The 20117-nt window shown below is 41.2% G+C and overlaps 1 protein-coding gene across 8 annotated transcripts in view; it reads left to right on the plus strand.

Annotated features, from left to right (window-relative positions):
* LOC308118805 (dedicator of cytokinesis protein 9) overlaps positions 1 to 20117 on the plus strand; it is a gene marked incomplete at its 5' end in the record, with an annotated part of 76970 nt that overhangs the window by 43231 nt on the left and 13622 nt on the right. For all 8 annotated transcript variants that reach the window (XM_080478392.1, XM_080478397.1, XM_080478393.1 and 5 more), the window contains 28 exons: positions 1785 to 1854; positions 4250 to 4345; positions 4649 to 4783; positions 7737 to 7911; positions 9093 to 9145; positions 9796 to 9870; positions 9982 to 10122; positions 10652 to 10864; positions 10990 to 11112; positions 11320 to 11402; positions 12080 to 12202; positions 12436 to 12515; positions 12643 to 12830; positions 13074 to 13139; positions 13233 to 13325; positions 13425 to 13548; positions 14022 to 14140; positions 14457 to 14543; positions 14631 to 14720; positions 16133 to 16248; positions 16457 to 16526; positions 16606 to 16731; positions 16827 to 16898; positions 17674 to 17820; positions 17947 to 18030; positions 18130 to 18241; positions 19266 to 19444; positions 19525 to 19641. In XM_080478392.1, coding sequence (XP_080334518.1) covers positions 1785 to 1854; positions 4250 to 4345; positions 4649 to 4783; positions 7737 to 7911; positions 9093 to 9145; positions 9796 to 9870; positions 9982 to 10122; positions 10652 to 10864; positions 10990 to 11112; positions 11320 to 11402; positions 12080 to 12202; positions 12436 to 12515; positions 12643 to 12830; positions 13074 to 13139; positions 13233 to 13325; positions 13425 to 13548; positions 14022 to 14140; positions 14457 to 14543; positions 14631 to 14720; positions 16133 to 16248; positions 16457 to 16526; positions 16606 to 16731; positions 16827 to 16898; positions 17674 to 17820; positions 17947 to 18030; positions 18130 to 18241; positions 19266 to 19444; positions 19525 to 19641 — 3157 coding nt within the window. The remainder of the gene's footprint in view (positions 1 to 1784; positions 1855 to 4249; positions 4346 to 4648; positions 4784 to 7736; positions 7912 to 9092; positions 9146 to 9795; positions 9871 to 9981; positions 10123 to 10651; positions 10865 to 10989; positions 11113 to 11319; positions 11403 to 12079; positions 12203 to 12435; positions 12516 to 12642; positions 12831 to 13073; positions 13140 to 13232; positions 13326 to 13424; positions 13549 to 14021; positions 14141 to 14456; positions 14544 to 14630; positions 14721 to 16132; positions 16249 to 16456; positions 16527 to 16605; positions 16732 to 16826; positions 16899 to 17673; positions 17821 to 17946; positions 18031 to 18129; positions 18242 to 19265; positions 19445 to 19524; positions 19642 to 20117) is intronic.

Here is a 20117-nt window from a genome sequence, read left to right on the forward strand (position 1 = left end):
TTCCCTGAAGAGTGTCTGTTTCACCGCCTGTCTTTTAATGTGAGCTGACAATGACCTTGACAGTACAATAGCTGCGGAATCCTCTGTCATTTTTTTGACACCAGAAGCTTCAGTAAAGCGAAACAGTGTGATGCAGACTGATGGTAAAGCCTTTTATGATACAAGGAATTCTTACCTTTGGCATATTATGATGTTCCAGCAGGATGTGTACACATTTACAGCCTGCACATGCAACAGAATTATTCTCAAATAATGAAAAATTCTTGAGTGTAAATCACTAATTTACACATTTGTGAACAAAAATCCATAAATTAAGTAAGTAAATGTTATTGTTTTTGCTCTTTTCACAGATAGAAATCAGAATGTGCTTCACAATAAAGCAGATCACTTCACAATAAGACACAGTAGCACCTATATTATACCCACTTGGACCAGGCTGGACTTTAATTCATTAAACAAACGCAGGAGGAGTAAAACCTGGAGTTTAGAGAATCACAGCCACAATTACAACTATGGCCTAATTGTGTATTGAGTCACCAATGAACCTAACAAGCTCGGCGCGGATCGGTTAAAGGAGCCACAATACACGGAGAGTTTGCTGTCACCATAATCGGCAGATTTGAACTAGAAACCTTCTGGCTGTGAGGCTCCCCCACACTGGAACATCCATCCATATTCTCCAGCCGCTGAACCCTGCTGTTCGCTTTGTAAGGAGTGTATTTTCCCCTCAGGCTGCAGATAGGCTATATTGTGCTAAAGTGCTGAATTACTCTTTTATTCCCGCTCCTATCGGCCTTTAAAACTATACGATGAATGCTTCTCCCTTTGTTTTGTTTGTTTTCTGGATTTTTTTTGGTGATGGCTATGAAATAAATTGTCCCATAATAACTGATACCTTGATCCCCACTTAATCCAAGTGTCCTCCATATGCTCAAACTTCAAAAATGTTAATTTTAGGAAAGGCTCATGTCAGACCCTTTTTTGAGTCTGTTTTAGTGACTGGTGGCAAAAGCTTGTCAGGTAGAAAATTCACAAAGACGTTTATTTTTTTGAACAATGTCACAGTGTCCCTTTTCTCAATACTTGAGAATAATTTGATAAGTAATGATGAACTCCATACAAATCCCAAAGAAGTTGGTAAAACATAGGTGGTATCTTTTATTTTAGTTTATTTGCACATCGTTAAAATAATGTGAATCATCACAACTAACTATATTATTGTACCAAGGCAAACACATCTGATATCATAAATGTTTTTAATTAGGCCAGGGCTTTTTAAAATGTGTCACTTCAAGTGGTCATTTATGAACAAAATAATTATATACTGAATTTGAGGATGTAACGGTGAAAGGCTTTTGAGGTCTTTGGTCTTTGCACTAATCCTAGACACAGCAACAGCAATTTCAGCCATTAAAAAAACTGATGTAATAACGGTAATTAATAGTTTACCCTCCACCCCCCTCAGATTTCTTCTCAAAAATCAAAAGGAGCAAATCATGCTGGGAAAAGGCTTCCCCCTCATGTCAAGATTTTTCCTGCTTCTGTGTCGCCCTGATACTTTCCAGCCGCCCAGGGGAGGCCCAACCCACATGAACGGCCACTGAATTAGGCAAACATGCTTTGACTTCCAAATCACCTCCAGAAACTGAATGTAACTTCTTGTTTGATTTAGTCTCCAGCAAAACTATTACCACAACTTTCATCAACCCCACAGCTTCACCTGACAACTTGCTGTTCAATATCTTTTCATACTCAATAAAATGCATCTGTCCTTGTTCTTACAGCAAAGTGTCCCGGCCTGATAAACTTGCGGTCCACGTATTCGAAGTGGACGAGGATGTGGACAAAGATGAGGTCAGTTTCCATCCTTACAGCTGTCTCATAAGAGGCACATTGCTTCACTGTTAACTTAGCTTCATTGTGTTCATCCCACAAAATGTTTTTTGATTGTGATTTTACTCATGATCTCATATGCAGCGGCTACAAATCACATAATGGTGGATCAAAAATATCTTTATCCAGTCATCACTTTTGATTTTGCGGTTGTCGCTATGATCAAGATAAAAGGGTGTTTTGTGTCTAATTGTTGTTTGTAAAGGAAATAATTAAGTACGATTAGGCTTATGCCAGCGTACCATGTCTTAAAGACCTTATTTTCCTCCCAATGAGATTTAGGCTCCAATGCAGCATTTGGATCTTTTCATCCTCGGCTAATTCATGTGTGACAGAATGGGTGTGTAGTCTTGCACAGATTAAACGAGTGTTTGTTGTCTTTGGAACGACTTGCAGGAGTTCACAATAAAGAGGATCATAAGTCACCTGACAGACTCACATTTAAAGGGAGTGTTCGAGGCAGCGATGATAAGACGAAGCTGCTGCTCATGTAAATGTTTATCGGGAAAAATGCTTTTACGGGCTCCTTGTTGAAGGGCAGGTCAAACTGCGCCTCCTGTAGGTACCAAGTTACCCCTAATTATGAGCCGAAATAGAATAACAGGGTCTTTTCTTTTATCTTTTTCTTTTTTTAGACAGCCCACAGCTTATTGTTTCACTTTGCTTTAATTGTGTGTTGGTTAAAGGAGCCGTGGTTGAAATAAGGTGCATTCCTCAGAGGGGAAAAGCTATTCAGCGTCTTCACGGGTCAAAGTCTGTCCTGCTCAGGCTCAGAGTCGACCTCTGACAGGGCAGGAGGGGCAACGAAACTAATGACAGGATCCCAATTACCCTTCAGTCAACTCCCTCCTCACCAGCCACTGACAGAAACCCCAAAAAAAATTAAACTAAAAGGGGAGTTTCCGCAAGCAGTTGAAAGAAAAGGATTTAAAATCTTCCTCCCAAAGAAATCCCCAGAAGGGGCGATTTTTTTTTTGTGTGTCTGTTGTTTCGTTATTGTGGTTATGATTGTGTATTTGAACCTTTTACTGCATTAGTCATGTGGCGTACATATTCCCACTCAGTTTTGTGTTTGTCGTGTAGAGCAATTATCTGGTTAGGAAGAGTTAGCCTGTCTGTGTTGAGGTTTTCTGGAGCGTTCTTGGAGTTCAGAGTTCGTAAACCCGTTGACTTCTCTGCCTCTCTGGGGGCCGGTGAATACCGTCTAGACAATGACGAGCAGAAACGACAGCAGAACCCTTCCAGGTGCTTTTCAGCTCGTCCAGTAATCCTCCACATTGGCAAATTTTATAAATCCAGCCAGGACATTTAAAATTCCATTTTTTTCTAGGCTGAGTGAAAAAGGAATAAGTAATACTGGACCAGGATGGTGACATCTTCAAATCCCATTCACGTCTCTCACTGGGTGAGAGTTTAGGGATAAAGTTGCTCGCTGTACTCCCTCAAAGCTGGAAATCTAGCACACGTACAGGCTGATCTTAACCAGGGACAAGCTGTAAACTTTGCTCCCATCTCCTCCTCCATCTTTGCTCTCTTAATTGGTTTATTTTTTCAGAACATGAGAGCGGGCGGGTCGCGGTAGCTTCATGTTTGGTCATATGCGAAAAGGTCTGATCTCATGCTCCCCACCTCAGAAGTGAGACGACCGAGTCCATGTGTGTTAAATCTGCTGCTTATTTAGTTTGAGGGTCGGAGTTTGTTTTATGTTCCTCTGCCTGCTTGTTTAGAAAGAGAAAGCCCTGCAAAGTGCCGAGCTCTCGTCTTCTCAAAGAAAAAGATCAGAGGCTTTTTGTACGGCGAGACAAAGCTTTGGTTGAATGTGTTAATTGGTCACATGATATGACGTTTTGATTCCTGACTGCAGAAACATCCAGATGAAGTCACCTTTAGTGTTTTTGGTTTTGTTTTTTTTTCCAAAGCAAAATCGGTCTCTGATTTTGTTAGAAGCTCTGCTTCACAGTTCACAATAGAGATTTAACACAATGCGACCGGGTAGCGAGATTGTTTATTCAACACAACATGAATCCAAAATGTGAACATACACAGCATCAATCCATAGTGATGAGAATGTATGTGTCATTGTACTGTAATGTGTAATGTTTAGTTTATGATTGTAAAAAAAATAACTGGTAAAACAGTTAACTTCTCAACCATATTCCAAGAAAATTCATATGCACCTGTACATACTGAATCCTCAGGTGGGGCATACAGTTCCAACAAATATAAGTCAACATAATTTGTTATGAAAAAAATGTGTTTTGTTTTGTTGTAACGTCTTGTTTGTGTTTTGACTTTACCTCAACAACAAAAGGTAGTTTTTTGAAATCCCGACATCCCGTGTCTTTGTCCTCCGCAGGACACAGCCTCCTTAGGATCGCAGAAAGGAGGGATCACTAAACACGGCTGGCTGTACAAAGGAAACATGAACAGCGCCATCAGTGTCACCATGAGGGTGAGTCAACAGCGAGGACCACGTTAAGAGCTATTTGGATAAAACAATTAGATGTATTTCATGTCATCACTAACTGCAGATAAAAAGCCATTGCAGATGACGTGCACAGGTTTCTTTGTTGTTTACACACTGTCCTGGAAATGTCTCCACTTTTGTCTTCATCATCTCTTTCCTTGCAGTGTTACTTCCTCACCACAACAATTCATTGTTCAAGTTTTGGCTAGAATTGCTAGAACTGTGCAGTACAGAGGTGTTGCACAACTCTCCTTCCTGGAATTTCATTGTTATTTCTTGTTTTTCCAGTCATTCAAGAGGCGGTATTTCCACCTGACTCAGCTTGGAGATGGCTCCTATAACTTAAACTTCTACAAGGATGAGAAGATCTCCAAGGAGCCCAAGGGAACCATTTTCTTGGACTCCTGTATGGGTGTAGTTCAGGTACGCTCTACAACATGAAGGTCAGTTATTGTTAAACGGTGACGACCCTGAAAGACCAATAACTGCTTTATTTACCAAGCAGGATATCCCTGTTGAAGTTATTGCCGTTAATGCTGTAGCTGGGTCCCTGATGGAAATTAACACGTGATTTACCAAGAATAACCCGACAACAAGGACACGGTGACAAAGCTCTTCCAGACTCTTCATCCTCTGAATGAGTTTCACAACGTGCAGGATAAAACTGAAGTTTCACCGGGCAAAAATGTCCACACAAGTTTCTCTAACAATGATGGACCTCTGCTGAGAAGTATCTTTTCTCCACTTCCATGAAACCTGAGCGCTCTCTCCTCCCCGAGGTCAAGGTTTTCTGCTGACTCCCAGCCAGTGAAACAGTGCAATTGCTGAGGCCTCACTTCCGAGCACTTTCCCCCCCCGGCCTCGCGATCGATGCCACGTGCTCTCGTCTGACTGCAGTCCAAGACTTCACAGGGCGCATTATCATATGTCTATCAACTCAATAGATGGAAAGAACCTGATTGCACCTATAAGGCTCCCTCCTGGCATTAATCAGGAAACTGGAGGATTGAGTTTCTATTCGGAGGGCGTCACGGTGTTGTAGTGGCTGCTAGTGCTATCAACTCACAGCAAGAGCCGGGGTTTTCCTTTCTGTGTAGAGTTTGAATGTTCTTCCTGTACATTTGCTTCACCCTGCAGTCCAAAGACGTGCATGTTGGGTGAACTGTTGACTCTGAATGACCCATAATTGACAGTATGTGTGACATGTCGCTTTGTCTTTGTCCTGCAATGGATTTTCAAGCTGTTCAACTTGTACCAGCCAATTTACCCCAAGTTATTTATGACCGGCTCCAGCTTTCTACAACTCTTACCTGGATAAAGTGGGCTAAGAAAATAAATGAAGAATGTTCAGAGAGTGCAGATGAGGGTTTTTGTACCATCCACTAATTTTCCTTGACCCATCAACCTTGTAAAGCCACAAAATGCTTTGCATTGGTTTCATGAGCTTTTCACTATTTTTGACTCCACAATTATTTTATACTTCAAATTTTAGAAAAACAATTCCATGTGCACACGTTGATTTTCTCCAGGTACATAAGGTTTCATCCCTCAGTCCCAAAATATGTGCTTGAGGTTATTGGTGACTCTAACTTGTTGAGAGCTGTGAATGTTCATGGTGTATCCACCGAGAAGATTTCTTAAATATTTGTCTTTTGTTACGAGTTCTACTATTACGTTGGTTCCTTGGCCGCATTTCAATCAGATAACTTTTGCATAATCTTCTTACTACTGTAATAATGAATAATCATGCAGCCCAGCTCTATGGAACTTTCTTTCAATGCCTGACACACCGTTTCCTAGAATGTTATTTTCTGACCTTTACCAAAGACTTGAGTGATCTCGACCAAGCAAAGCACGGTCTCTGACAATCATCTTCAGTGTGATGAAGAAAGACAGTTTTTCTCGGTGAAAGTTTTCCATATCTGTTAAAAAAGTTTATGCGTGATGGATTTCCACATGCTTAGACAATCATCATCAGTATTTCCCATGCTACTTCCTGTCAAATATTTTTTGATATATATTCAGGGGTGTGATTCCCATTAAGATGTGACCTGGTGCCTGCACTCCCTCTCAGTCGTAGTCCCATAATTGAAGATGTCTGTGAAAGTCATGTATTCCCATCTTGGAAATGCTCTCTCTCCCTTTCTAACATTGCCCAAGCTCTCTTTTCTTTGTCACTAATAACGGAGGCTTCACTCCAACGAATTATCCATCGCTTATTTACGAGCAAACTGCTAATTGGCCCTAAAGTGATTCAGCAGCAGTGCACTGCCGCTCACCCCCGCTAACTGTGTGTCTCTGCTCTGTTGTATAACTTAACCGCCAGAAGAAAAGTGCTCATTGAATAGACCAGCAGAGGTTTAATGCCGGGATGGCATGTGGTGTGACTTCATACCGAGCACCAATCTGCTCCTTGTTAAGATGCCCACATATGCTCAAGCACATAAGGCATTTCTTATAGCTTAATTAAGCGACCTGTCTCTAGATATTTATATTAATTTATTATCTAATCTCCCGGAGTTGCTGTAATTGTTAAAAAATAAATAAATAAAAAAAACTGTACGGGTTGTCCAATGGACCTCTCTGATTTCATATGTGCTGCGGTATTTTCTGCAAAATTAAGACAAATCCTCATACAGTGTGTTTATCTACAAGACTACATTTTTATGTCTGTCCTAAATGCCCCTCTTTGTGTTTACTCAGTCATCCGGCAGATATGGACTTTCCCTCCCCATCACTCCCACTCTGCTCTTTCTACATACGGAGATAAACACAGCAGAACAATCCCCTGCCAGGCGACAATGATGACCTGTCTGCCCCATTTTTTTCTGGAAGAATAATGGGAAAATATAAGAGATAAATCTCAACAGTCCTCTGTCACTCACAAACTGCCTTTTAGCTCGATTTCTCTTGTTCTGATGGGCTGTAATTGAGTCACATAAAGTACGGCTGTGGCATCATCAGTTCACCTCTGCAGATGCGGCTCATTTTCTGACGGCTGCACTCCGCATCTCCATCCCCCTCAGACACATATGGAAATATGCTACTCCTCTACCAGTCATTTTGTTCCCACCTCCTTTCTTTGGATCTTTCAATAAAGCAGTTTAATTCTTTTTGATCTGTTGGTTGAAAATGTACCCCCCAAAATTTTTATTTTCAAGTGTATAATAGCAAAACAGCTAATGTGTAAAGTTTCCTAATTAACATAATATTGATAACCTCAAGATGACAGTGGGCGTCAAACGAGGGATATACTGGCTCCTCGGCCACCTTCTTACTACCAAGCAGCCCTTCCTGAGCTAATGTCAGTGATCATTACAATCTTCATCTGAACCATCGTTCTGTATTTTTCTTGTTTTTTATTGCACTCCTGCAGAACAACAAGGTTCGGAGGTTTGCTTTCGAGCTGAAGATGCAGGATAAGAGCACCTACCTGCTGGCTGCAGACAGCGAGGGAGAGATGGAGGATTGGATCAACACACTCAACAAGATCCTGCACAGCAGCTTTGAGATCGCTATGCAGGAGAAGAGAAATGGAGACATTCATGACGGTGTGTCCAACGGCCTGTCTGCCTTTCTCCACGTATACACCTTCTCAAACTACTGGCCTGAATGTTTTTGATAACCAAAATGATCTCGTCTTTTATTTTTTATTTTTTCTCTTGATGATGCTGAAGTCAACAAGTCATGTTTTATGCTCAGAGCATAATAGTGAGTTTGACTTTGGCTGTTTTATTTACCCTTCATCACAGGAAACTGTAATTTGCAGTTTGCAAAGCTTCTGTACTTGGTTTAGTTTAATAGAAAGACAGTAAGTAAATCTGGAAAGAAAATTTAAAAAAATATTCAAACATTAATGGCTTTATAAAGAAACAACACAAAAAAGTATTTGAATAGTTGAAGTTTTTGTTTCACATCAATCACATCTGAAACTTTGGTCAAGAAGGTTATTAAAGTTGGATCATTTTCTAGTTTGATCTGAATATTTTAAATAAAAAAAAGGTATTTTATTTTCCATAATTTTTAGACCCATCGAATATAAAATAACCATAAAAATTAAAGCATCACAAAGGGACAATATAATCTGTCTCCTCTTTACAAACAAACAAAAGAAATATATTAAAATTGTTATTTACTTAGATGAAATATCCAGAAATTAAAGTTCAGTTTGCAATAATGCAGTCAGTATGAAAACTACAGTAATGAGCTAAGTTCCAAGAAGGAGCAGTTCTTACGAACCAGTGAATAGACTTATTATCATTATTAGTGTATTCGCTCTGGGTTAGATGATGATTTCAGATTATATGTTGTAATTCACACCAACACTCTGAGTCCTGCCTCACTTCTGCTCTCCCGAGTCTGTGGAGTTATGATACGAGACCACCCAGGCTTTTAATACTCACCTCCTGTCTCATAGTAGGCTTAGCTGTGGAAGAGCCGGGCTGATTGCCTTTGCATTAAAAGCTCTGCTAATCTGCCTAACTTTTTCAGCGTATATTAATCATCCTTTGCATGTGAGGGGAAAAGAAAGCAATGAGAAGATCTGGAAACTTTCTGACAACATGCTGCTAAAGCGTCAAGTATTCAGCTTTCAATCCTGATCCATTCCCGCAAGTTTTAATTACTGTTTACTACTGCATGTCAGTATGCGATTAAGGAGGTTTTACAGCACCAGGTGAGCTTTCTCATATTCTCATATCGAAATCAACCCTGTTTTTGTATTTTCTAATAGATGATGATCTTGGAAAGTCAGACAGCTCCTCTGGCAGTATGGACAGCTTTCAGGTGGGTCTTAATACTTTCTCAGCTGGATGCTCATTCATTCAGCACAAGTCATTACATGGAGTTAAACCTCTACTCCTTGTTTAGCGGGTGAGAAAAAAAAGCCCTCTCTTGCCACAAACATGTGGCTTGAATTTAGGTGTAAGAGTTAGAGGTTACACACCTAATTTCTGAGTGGTTTTTGGAGCTCTGGTGTGACTTCATATCCAGATCTCTTTTGTCTTTTTAGGGTAATAATTAGCATGGATTTTCATTTCAGAGCGCTATTAGAGGGGTTATCCAAAATTCAAATTGATTGTATGCAGTCATGGAAAAATCGGACACTTTGAGGATGAACACATCTGTATTATTCACATTTTAAAAGTGTATCCAATATTTTTAGGGGAAAAGATTTTCCTGTTGCCATAGAACTGACTGGTACAATGTTGTAATGAGCCATGTGGAGAGAAGCCATTTAAAAACAGCTCGACACGTTACAGCGTGCTTCATTAAAGTGTCTGCTGGCACCGCCGGACTCTCTCCACTTAACCTCCAGATCGGTGCGAACGACAGAAAATGTCCTAACGATAAAACCAACCGCGTCCCACAAGTGGTGCTGCTGATGTTTCTGGCAGTTTGCGGTTCAGTTGAGGAAATACTTCTCTTCTCCTCAGAGCACAAGAGATATCGAGTCCAGGATGAGGAACGAGACGAGATTGAAGCTGTTCACCCTGGATCCAGACACGCAGGTAATTTAAACACAAATCACAGTGAGGTTCATTTATTCCCCGGTGGTAATAAGATCTAACCAAACAGTGAACAAATGAAACACAATTTTTTTTCCATTTGCTCTTTCTTAGAAACTCGATTTCTCGGGAATCGAGCCGGACGTGAAGCAGTTTGAGGAGAAGTTTGGGAAGCGCGTTCTAGTAAACTGCAACGATCTTTCGTTTAATCTGCAAAGCTGTGTGGCCGAGAACGAGGAAGGACCGACAACAAACGTAAGACTGATCATTTTCTACCCACATTATACCAAGAATAAAAGAAACGTCATTATCTGCCAGACTGAAAGCGGATGAGATGGTTTGTTTCCTCGCCGGATGGACTTCTTGTTATTTGAGCTGCGGAAAGTCTCTGTTAGCATAACAACCAGGCTCCAGGCTCAGGAATGGTGGACAGGCCGCGTAATGAAGTCTAATGTCCTGCTGTCCCTCCCTCCAGAAGCTCTCAATTAAAGACTTGCTGTGCACTGTCTGCACAAACCATAGCGCCTCAAAGATGTGTTCAACAATCTCACTCCTCCAAAAATTGAAAATAAATATTAACAATGTAATTCACTTACAAAAAACATTGATTAATATGTCAATAAGTCAAATTTTAAACTTAATTATTTTGAAATGCATTGTGTGGATGTCATAGATGAAGGACAGAATTGAATGATAGAATCAGCTACAGTGAACAACAAGCCATCTCGTCTCAATAATGAAGGTATCACTTGTCCGTCTAATGCTTGTCCTTCTGCTCTCTCAGGTGGAGCCGTTCTATGTCACCCTGTCGCTGTTCGACATCCAGAATGGCAGAAAAATCTCCTCTGACTTCCACGTTGACCTGAACCACCCCTCTGTCAGGGGCATGGTGCCCAGCAACACCAGTCAGTACATGAACGGAGGAGGGGATGCCCGTCCGGAAGGTCAACGGTTAATCCATGGGGTGCCGGAGGCAGCCATGCAGTATCCCAGACAGGTGAATGAGTAATGAAAGAACGCCTCAGGAAAACTTTCCTCCGCTAAATGACTCCACAAATCAGCTTGAAATCTACTTGTGCCTGTTCAAAGTGATTTTTCAACCTTGTGATTTTGTATCGACAGGGAGTGTTCTCGGTAACATGCCCTCACCCGGATATCTTCCTGGTGGCACGCATAGATAAGGTGCTCCAGGGAGGAATCAACCACTGTGCCGAGCCGTATATGAAGAGCTCCGACTCCACTAAGGTACTAACCCGTCCAATCTCCTCACAAGATATCAGATAGTATAAACATCGTCTTCGGCCGCATGATTGTGGTTGTGCACCCTTGGGGGAGTATTTAATGCATCTGTGTGTTTGTATATGATTAGTCGCCGCATGTGAAGTACTGTTACAGTGTGAGTAATCAGTTTGTCATTTGCACTGTGGCTTGAATCGCTATCTTTTCCACTAGGTGGCACAGAAGGTCCTGAAAAATGCCAAGCTGGCCTGCAGCCGACTCGGCCAGTACAGGATGCCTTTTGCCTGGGCAGCAAGGTGTGTCATCATCACTCTCTTTCAAAAGATACATTAATATTCATTAAAAAGTTTTAAGCGCACTCACTTTTAGACCAGTATTTGTATTTAACCTTTATCTAAACAGAAAAAGTACACTGAGAATAGAAATTTAAAATCGTTCCAACAGTTGATATAAATAAAATATACTGATGATTGCAAATTGCCCTGATTTAAAAGTTAGTTACCCAGTAAAAACAGCTATATTAAAAATGTCTTCCCTTGTACATTTTGACCTTATAGTAAGAAACCTTTGAACACAATAATCATCCATTATTCTCTTTATTTTTGTGCATACAGCACACAAGCTCACCACACAAAAATAACTGTCAATATCTCTAAAGGCAAATTACTCCATCAATATGATCCATTTCAGCTTGAAAATTATTGGGAAATCATAAAATCAATGTGGATGACGATCATTTCTAATGAATTTATTTGGTGAAATATTGATTTCACTTTGCCAATGTGGATATTTTCTGTCACTGTCACAACTGGGAAAAACATTTTAAATACATGAAATTGTGATTCATTCATTTATTCAAATGCTGAAGTGTTAATGAACATTCTTTGTCCTGTAAAGTTTATACCAGCACCATTGCAGGCGCATCCAGAGAGGCACTTTATGTGACTTGAGTTTTCTTTTGTCTTTCTTGCAGGACCTTGTTCAAAGATGCTTCAGGGACACTGGACAAAAGTGCTCGATTCTCACCTCTGTACAGACAGGACAGCAACAAGCTGTCCAACGACGATATGCTCAAACTGCTCGCTGACTTCAGAAAGTATGTCATGTGTCACTGAGAGCATTCTTTCTTATAGAGAGTCTGACTTGTCTCCCAGATGAGCTGGAGAAGAAATTAGTGGGGGGAAGAAAAAAATTGGTCTGTTTTTTAAAAATTAAGAAGTTTGCAGCACATCTGTGAAAGTCATCCTATACGGTTTGTTTCTGTGCATTTTAAGGCTGCCAGTCTCTCTCAGCCTTCACCAAAGACTTAACTGGTTTTCCTTTCCTCAGGCCGGAGAAGATGGCCAAGCTGCCTGTAATCCTCGGAAACCTCGATGTTACTATTGACAATGTCGCCCCCGACTTGACGAGTAAGCCCTCGCAATTCAGTCCACCAAGCCAACATAAGATATGAAAGACGTTTCAGCTCAGACCAGACTGGTTCGTCTGTCTGCGGGCTATTTATTTGGTCTCCCTCTCCTCTGCTCCTGTATTTAGATTGCGTTACCTCATCCTACATTCCTGTGAAGCAGTTTGATGTCAGCGAGAGGACCAACATCTTCTTTGAAGTGGAGGAATTTGTGCCGTGTATTGCCAAATGTTCTCAGCCTTTCACCATCTACAACAATCACCTCTATGTCTACCCGAAGCACTTGAAATACGACGGCCAAAAATCATTCGCAAAGGTATCAACACCATCTGTTTTGCAGGGGGATTTTGTGAGGTCACCGACATGGGAGCGGGGATTCTTATTGCTTTGTGGGCTGATCTAAAAGGGAAGCTTCACTTTTATGCACCATGGAATTGTGGACAGATTCTCTGTTGACTTTAATCAGCAGACGTGTTTTTCTTGTGGTCAGAAGTTATGACAATTTTATCTCGTGGTGTTACTAAGTGGGTCGGTTTTTCCTCACTGCGTTTGCCCTCAGGCTAGAAACATAGCTGTCTGCATTGAGTTCAAGGACTCGGACGAGGAGGAGGCTGTTTCACTTAAGGTAAACTTTGAAGTGTGCTGCAATAGTTCACAAATTCCTCAGATGTTGGTCGTGTCCAAAAAAAACTAATGAGCTGCTGTTACCATTCCTCAGTGCATCCATCGCCGGCCTGGAGGAACATTGTTTACCAAAAATGCCTTTACCTCAGTATTACATCACCAGCACAACCCTGAATTCTACGAGGAAGTAAGAAAGCCCGCTCTTTGGAGAGGTTTTATATCCATGTAAATGTTCGTCATACAGTATGTATGCACAGTAATGAGACGACGATTGCTTGTGTCAAAGTTTAAGATCGAGTTGCCAACCCAGCTCCATGAGAAACACCATCTGCTCTTCACCTTCTACCACGTGAGCTGTGACAGCAACAGCAAAGCCAGCACCAAAAAGAGAGACCTGGTGGAGACGCAAGGTGAGGCTCCCAGGAGTGAGGCTGCTGAGGCTTCAGACTCTAACAAGACTCAACTGCATAAAACGAAACAAAACGCTTGGCATTGACAAAGGAGATTTGGGAACTTTGTTTTCAAAAACATCTCCCTAACAAATGTACCTTTTAACATGGGAGTAAACAGGCTTTCCAATGGGGATAATATTCACTGCCAAGTAGCATCATTACTACAGAGATTTAGACCAACAACACAACTGAAGGTCATTTATCAAGTGACATGCCGGTAGTAACCCACGTCACTGATTTACAAAACAATACATACAAGTGAAATGTCATGAGTATGTTGCTCATTTTCATATTTGCAATTAATTTACGATATGCAAATTGACAAATATGTTTCCACTTTTGACACGGTATCACATTCTAATGAGTAGCTGAAGCTTTCTTGCATGTGATGTCTCTCTGTGTTATTAAATGTTCTGTGTCTCTGCTCTCAGTGGGCTACGCCTGGCTCCCCCTGCTGAAGGACGGCCGGGTGATCATGAACGAGAGTCAAATCCCTGTTGCTGCCAACCTGCCTGCTGGATATCTCGGCTGCCAGGAAGGTGCCAGCAAGGTAGAGCAAAGTCCTCAAAATTATTCAACGATGACTTTGCGGCTTCATTTCCTCAGACTGCAGTCATCTTGCAGGACCGTTGAAGTCATGTTTGTTAAGGCCTTTTTTAGAGATAACAGATGTGGTGTCAGCAAGCTCAAATATGAAAGTTATGACACCAAAGTGCATGCTTAGAGTTTAGTCAGATTGTAGTCAGATCTTATTTATGATCTCTGAGAGATGGTAAACGCATTTGCATATCCAAAGATAACGATTGACGATACAAAAAAAAAAAGTGATCTTCAGATAAAGCGTTTTGCTATTTCTTGTGTGACAGCATGCGGGTCCCGAGGTCAAATGGGTGGATGGAGGAAAGCCCTTATTTAAGGTGTCCACACACCTTGTGTCCACAGTCTACACTCAGGTCAGTGATCCATCAGCAACGGTGTTTCATCAAAAACACAACTTCCTGGCATAACCGTATATCTCCTGCTTTGTTTTTATGTTCCAGGATCAACATTTACACAATTTCTTTCATCACTGTCAGAACATTGCTTCGGCGCCACAGGCTTCGGGAGGAGAGCTGGTGAAGTATCTGAAGGTACAACGATATGATTTCAGCATCAGCAACCTGATAAATTACATTTAAGTTTGCAGACATTCATGGTGGACTAATTACCTCACGTTTCAAATGCTAAATGCAGAAGTGACCTCAATTCAGAATTTTGCTGCAGTTCTGGAGATAATTAACCGGCTCCAAGTAGGAGCCGAGTTAGAAATAGACATTAAAGAGATTGTGCACAGATTGTGGTTTGAATATGGGTCAGCAGTCTACACGCATGCATAAAAAACTAAGCAGTGTGACATCAGAGACTTTCTCTCTGCATCCAAAGAGAAGTCTTGTGTGTTTTCACACTTGCCCTATTGCATCAACTTACAAACTAACTGTGGCTCATATTCACCATGAAACCACCAACAGTCACACATAATTAGTTCAGCGTAGTAACTTGCCAACAGCGCATTCTTCTGGACACTTTGTATGGAGCTCGTTCCATCGTCTCTTTCCATCCATAAATCCATCTTCTATGCCGTTTTCTCCAATCCAGAGAGAAACGACAGAGCTAACTACTCTACCCGTGGTTCCCACTGGTAGCCCCTAATGGTACTGTAGTTGGGCCCTAATAGTGCGTTTTGGGTGGGCCCTGGCAGGTAAATTACAATGGGTTCATAACTTTTTTTTCAATATTAGATTTTTTTAATTGAGTTTAGAATTACTAAAATAATATTGATATATATTTCCCAAAAATATATATTTTAAACAAGTAAACAAATGTTTACACACATTTGTTGCTTGAATTATAATAAACCAGCTTATTCCTGAAGTTGGTTCCCCATTGGGGGACGTGCAACCCAATGACCTTAAGTTTCACCTTGCGTTTGAGTGGGAAACCATCTTCAACAAAACGCTGGAACCCATTGGTTACTTGACTTTAGATGCTTCAAATACTCCCATCAGCATCCCAGCTGTGATGAACTGTATTGTTTTCATATTCTGATAAGCTTGTCGATAATAGCATTGGTTAGATTTTAAGTTATTATCTTCATTGACCTGCAGAGCTGCTGCTTCCACTTTGCATAGCTATTTACTTTCTCTGCAATACTGCCACATTGGCTGTTTATTTCCCCCAGCATGTACTCCCAGTTTCCTTGGTGAATATAAATATTTGGTCCAAAGCTTCTTTTGGGTTTTAATGTCAACACAGCAGTAAACACGACCAATAACCAGAGAAGGTCAAACATCAGGTCATCTGTGATAATTGGCACCTTGCCAAATGACTTGGCATACTTTTGTTAGTTTCCTGCACACAAGCACAGACCCACCAGCAGCCGCCACGCATTCACATGTGTCCTCCTGGCATTGTTGGATTTAGATCTTCACAAAAACCCCTTTAAATGGCTCCATTCTCCTCACTGTCTTTGCACTATTCACAATGTGTGATGTTTTACCTTCAGAGTCTACATGCCATGGAGAGTCATGTGATGATCAAGTTCCTGCCCACCACCCTCAATCAGCTGTTTAGGGTGCTAACAAGTGCCACCCAAGAGGATGTTGCAGTCAATGTCACAAAGTGAGCGTCTTCCCGCCGTTGTTTGACTTACTATAGGCACCGCTATATATCCATTGTGTTATCAGTTGTAATATATGATTGTGAACATCAATAACCTGTTTAATAAGGCATTATGGAAGCATCACAATATAAACAACATAATTGAATATGTATAAAGTTGTGTGAGTACACTAGAAACTATAAATAAATCCCTCCCTTTTTTCTCCAGAGTCATGATTCACATTGTAGCCCAGTGCCACGAGGAGGGTTTGGAGCACTACCTGAGATCTTATGTAAAGGTAAATTTCACACCTCACGTACCTTTGCCATGACAATATTTAGTTTTAATAAAAATTTTGTTTGTTGTGTCCAACACAGTTTGTGTTCAGGACCGAGCCCCACACGTCCTCCACCACCCGGACGGTGCACGAGGAGCTGGCTAAAGCCATGACTGCAATCCTAAAACCTTCCACTGACTTCCTCACAAGTAACAAACTGCTCAAGGTAACGTGTCTGTACTTCCTCAAAAGATTAAAAAGCATGTTATTGTAATTGACAGTAATTTTCTCCTCACTGTCTGCTGCCTGTCTGCCCCGCAGTACTCCTGGTACTTCTTTGAAGCCTTAGTCAAGTCGATGGCTCAGTACTTGATTGAGAGCTGTAAAGTTAAGGTGAGTTTGTCACAACATGACTCAAAGACGTCTGCTTTATTACAGCTGACATTCCTTACTGTAGTTCACTACATGCCAGGTCTTGTGCACAACCGCAGCACTACAGTCGGAGTATTACATATCCACAGTCTCTCCCACACTGCTGTGCACTTTAATTGGCAGCATTTGTTTGAACCCTGTAGGCAACCACATCCCTGTGTTTAACCTTCAGTGGCACAATGTGGAGGCCGCAGTGGAAGCCAGTAAATGTTCACCATGAGGAGTTCAGGCCAGACTGGAAACTTCTAGATCCTGGGAAGTCTGGCTGGACTCTGTAACGGAGAAGCCTGTCTTTCACCACAGCTAATAATGAGTCTGTCCTGCAGCGCGATCAAATGTCTCCATGCTGGTTACAGTTAGATTTGTGATTTATTACAGTTAGTTGTTGCTTCTTTAAACAGTCTGTCGAATGAATGTGCACACATAGCGGTGTAAATGTAGTGTTATGACTCACTCAATAAGTTGTACTGACTTCACATCACTTTGTGAGAGGAAAATGCTCACACGTCACGGTGTTATCAGTTCTTAGGGGGAAAACTGATTTTCAAGCAAATTAGAAGAAGCCACATTAATCTATGTTTTTACTTGTGTGAATGACTGTGTTGGTTTTCAGGGTCAATGGGGCATGCTGCATCCAGTAAACAGGAGTTTGCAGCTAATTCTGAAGCTAACAAATGGCTCAGTGAGTTTTTTTGGGTTGTATTTATAGCAACATTTGTGTTTTTTTTCCCTTCAGCTGTCGAGGAATCAGCGCTTCTCGGCTTCCTTCCATCACACAGTGGAGACTTTGGTCAACATGATGATGCCTCACATTACTCAGAAATACAAGGACAACCTGGACGCTGCCCGCAACGCCAACCACAGCCTGGCAGTCTTCATCAAGGTTAATAGCTGCAGTTTCCTGTGTCTCACGTGGCTTTGAGGGAATAATGTTTTTAGTACGCACTGACTATTCCAAATTGGATGAAATAAAAGAAAATAACGGAGTAAGTGTTTGTTTCCACTGTAGCGCTGTTTCAACTTGATGGACAGAGGCTTCATGTTCAAGCAGATCAACAACTATAGCAACTGTTTCATGCCTGGAGACCCGAAGGTACAGAGAAAATGCAAACGTCCTCAATAGAAATGAGAGCTTCTGTGGGTATTGTTTTTAAAGGTGTTGCCCTTGTTTCTGTTTTTCTCGCTAATGCAGACACTGTTTGAGTTCAAGTTTGAGTTCCTACGTGTTGTATGCAACCACGAGCACTACGTCCCTTTAAACCTGCCCATGCCATTTGGAAAGGGGAGGATTCTGAGGTTTCAAGGTGAGAGGGAAAACATTTTTTCTGTTATATTCCAACCAGTATGCGTATATTAAAACTAATGTAAATAAAATAGTATAAAGTTATAGAAATGTAAATATGTCTGTGGAGTTCCATAACATATTAATATTTATTGCATTATTTTTCGCAATAAACAAAATATTGACGTTTCTCTGTGAGGTGTTTTACAGATGTTTTACTGTACCTTTTTTTTTTTTTTTTTTTTTCCTTGATTAGCTTTAAATTCTCCATATGATACAGTGGAAACATATGATAGTCCAGTAGGTATGTTCTCCCAAAACTGCAGACTTCAAATTTGATCATTCATCATGGAGAGAGAAATTTTCTCTTCAATCTGATCTCTGTCAGTGAACTTTCCACTCTGCTGCCGATGGTTGTTAATGGGTGACGTACAGTACTCAGTGTTCTACCGCTGCCAGACTGTCAGATCATTTATATCGTGGCACAGATTTCCCTCTTTGTGCCGGTGTCTTTCTGTATGGGAGTGCTTTGGGGTTTATGGCCAGTGATGAGGGGGCTCATTATTCTCTGCCGTTCCTAAAAAAAAAAAATCTGAAGTCTTTTTAACGCCTGCATGTTTGAAGTGCAGGTTTTTAAAAAGATAAAAGCAGATGAAAATGTGTTTGATTGCTTTACATGTTTCAAATGCTGTTGGATGCCATCTGCTGCTGGTCAATCACCAGCTGTTTGTCTTTTCTCATTGAGTGTTGATGTATTGCCGCAGCTTGAGTTACTCTGCTTTAAACTGTCAGAAACATAAAAGTCTGAGCCTTTCTATCTGCTTGTTTATTCCTCATGTGTTTGTAATAGTTAATAAGAATGATTTGTCCTTGACTATCCTTTCGATGATTTTTTTTTTCAAAATCATATTTGGCGATTTGATATTAAATGAAGACTTTATGTGAATATATGAGGCTTTTAATGGACTCAGCTTCTCTCATGTGATTAACTTGCTTCTCTCACCACACAGTCCTAATCCCCTCTTTGCTCTGGTCCTTCTTCACAGACCTCCAGCTGGACTACTCTCTGACAGATGACTTCTGTAAGAACCACTTCCTGGTGGGGCTGCTGCTCCGGGAGGTCAGTGCAGCTCTGCAGGAGTTCAGGGAGATCCGACAGATCGCCATCCAGGTGCTGAAGACCCTCATGATGAAGCACACCTTCGATGACCGCTACACCTCCAAGGTAAGCGGCGCCGTCACACGACTGCTGGGTTCTCTCTGTTTTCTTGAGATACTCTGCTGAATGATGTATTTGCTTTTCAGAGCCAGCAGGCCAGGTTGGCCACCCTGTACCTGCCCCTGTTCGGTCTGCTCCAGGAAAACGTCAACAGGGTGAATGTGAAGGAGGTCACCCCTTTCACCATCAACCACACCAACAATGTAAGGGAGCCACCTAGTGGTTTCTTTTAAGTATTTATAGCTTTAAAACTCAAAGCACATCCATCTTCTATCCAGCTTTATCCATTTCGGGTGGGAAAACGACAGGCTGCACCTTCGACACGTCATCACAGGGCGAACACAGTCACACTCACTCACGTTCACACATACTGGATGTTTAGAATCAGAGATCTTTTAGAATTGTTCAGCCTGACATTCATATTTGTATCCCCATTGTAATATAGAGGAATTCAATATACTGAATACATCAATGCATTCATCCCTGTAGGAAAGCTTATAGGAAAAAATAAAGAGTTTTTGTTCGGTACAGTCGTGTAGTGGTTCGCATTCTCATAGGTCCCTGGTTAGGGTCTGGGTGGAGTTTCGCTTTAAAGAGTGTGCAGTAATAAAATCTGACATTTGGTATAGAGATATCATGGAAAACAAATCGGGTGGGAGCACACTTTCCACCAAACTCC

Source organism: Lipophrys pholis, assembly GCF_963383615.2.
Source record: "Lipophrys pholis genome assembly, chromosome: 13".
Taxonomy (NCBI): domain Eukaryota; kingdom Metazoa; phylum Chordata; class Actinopteri; order Blenniiformes; family Blenniidae; genus Lipophrys; species Lipophrys pholis.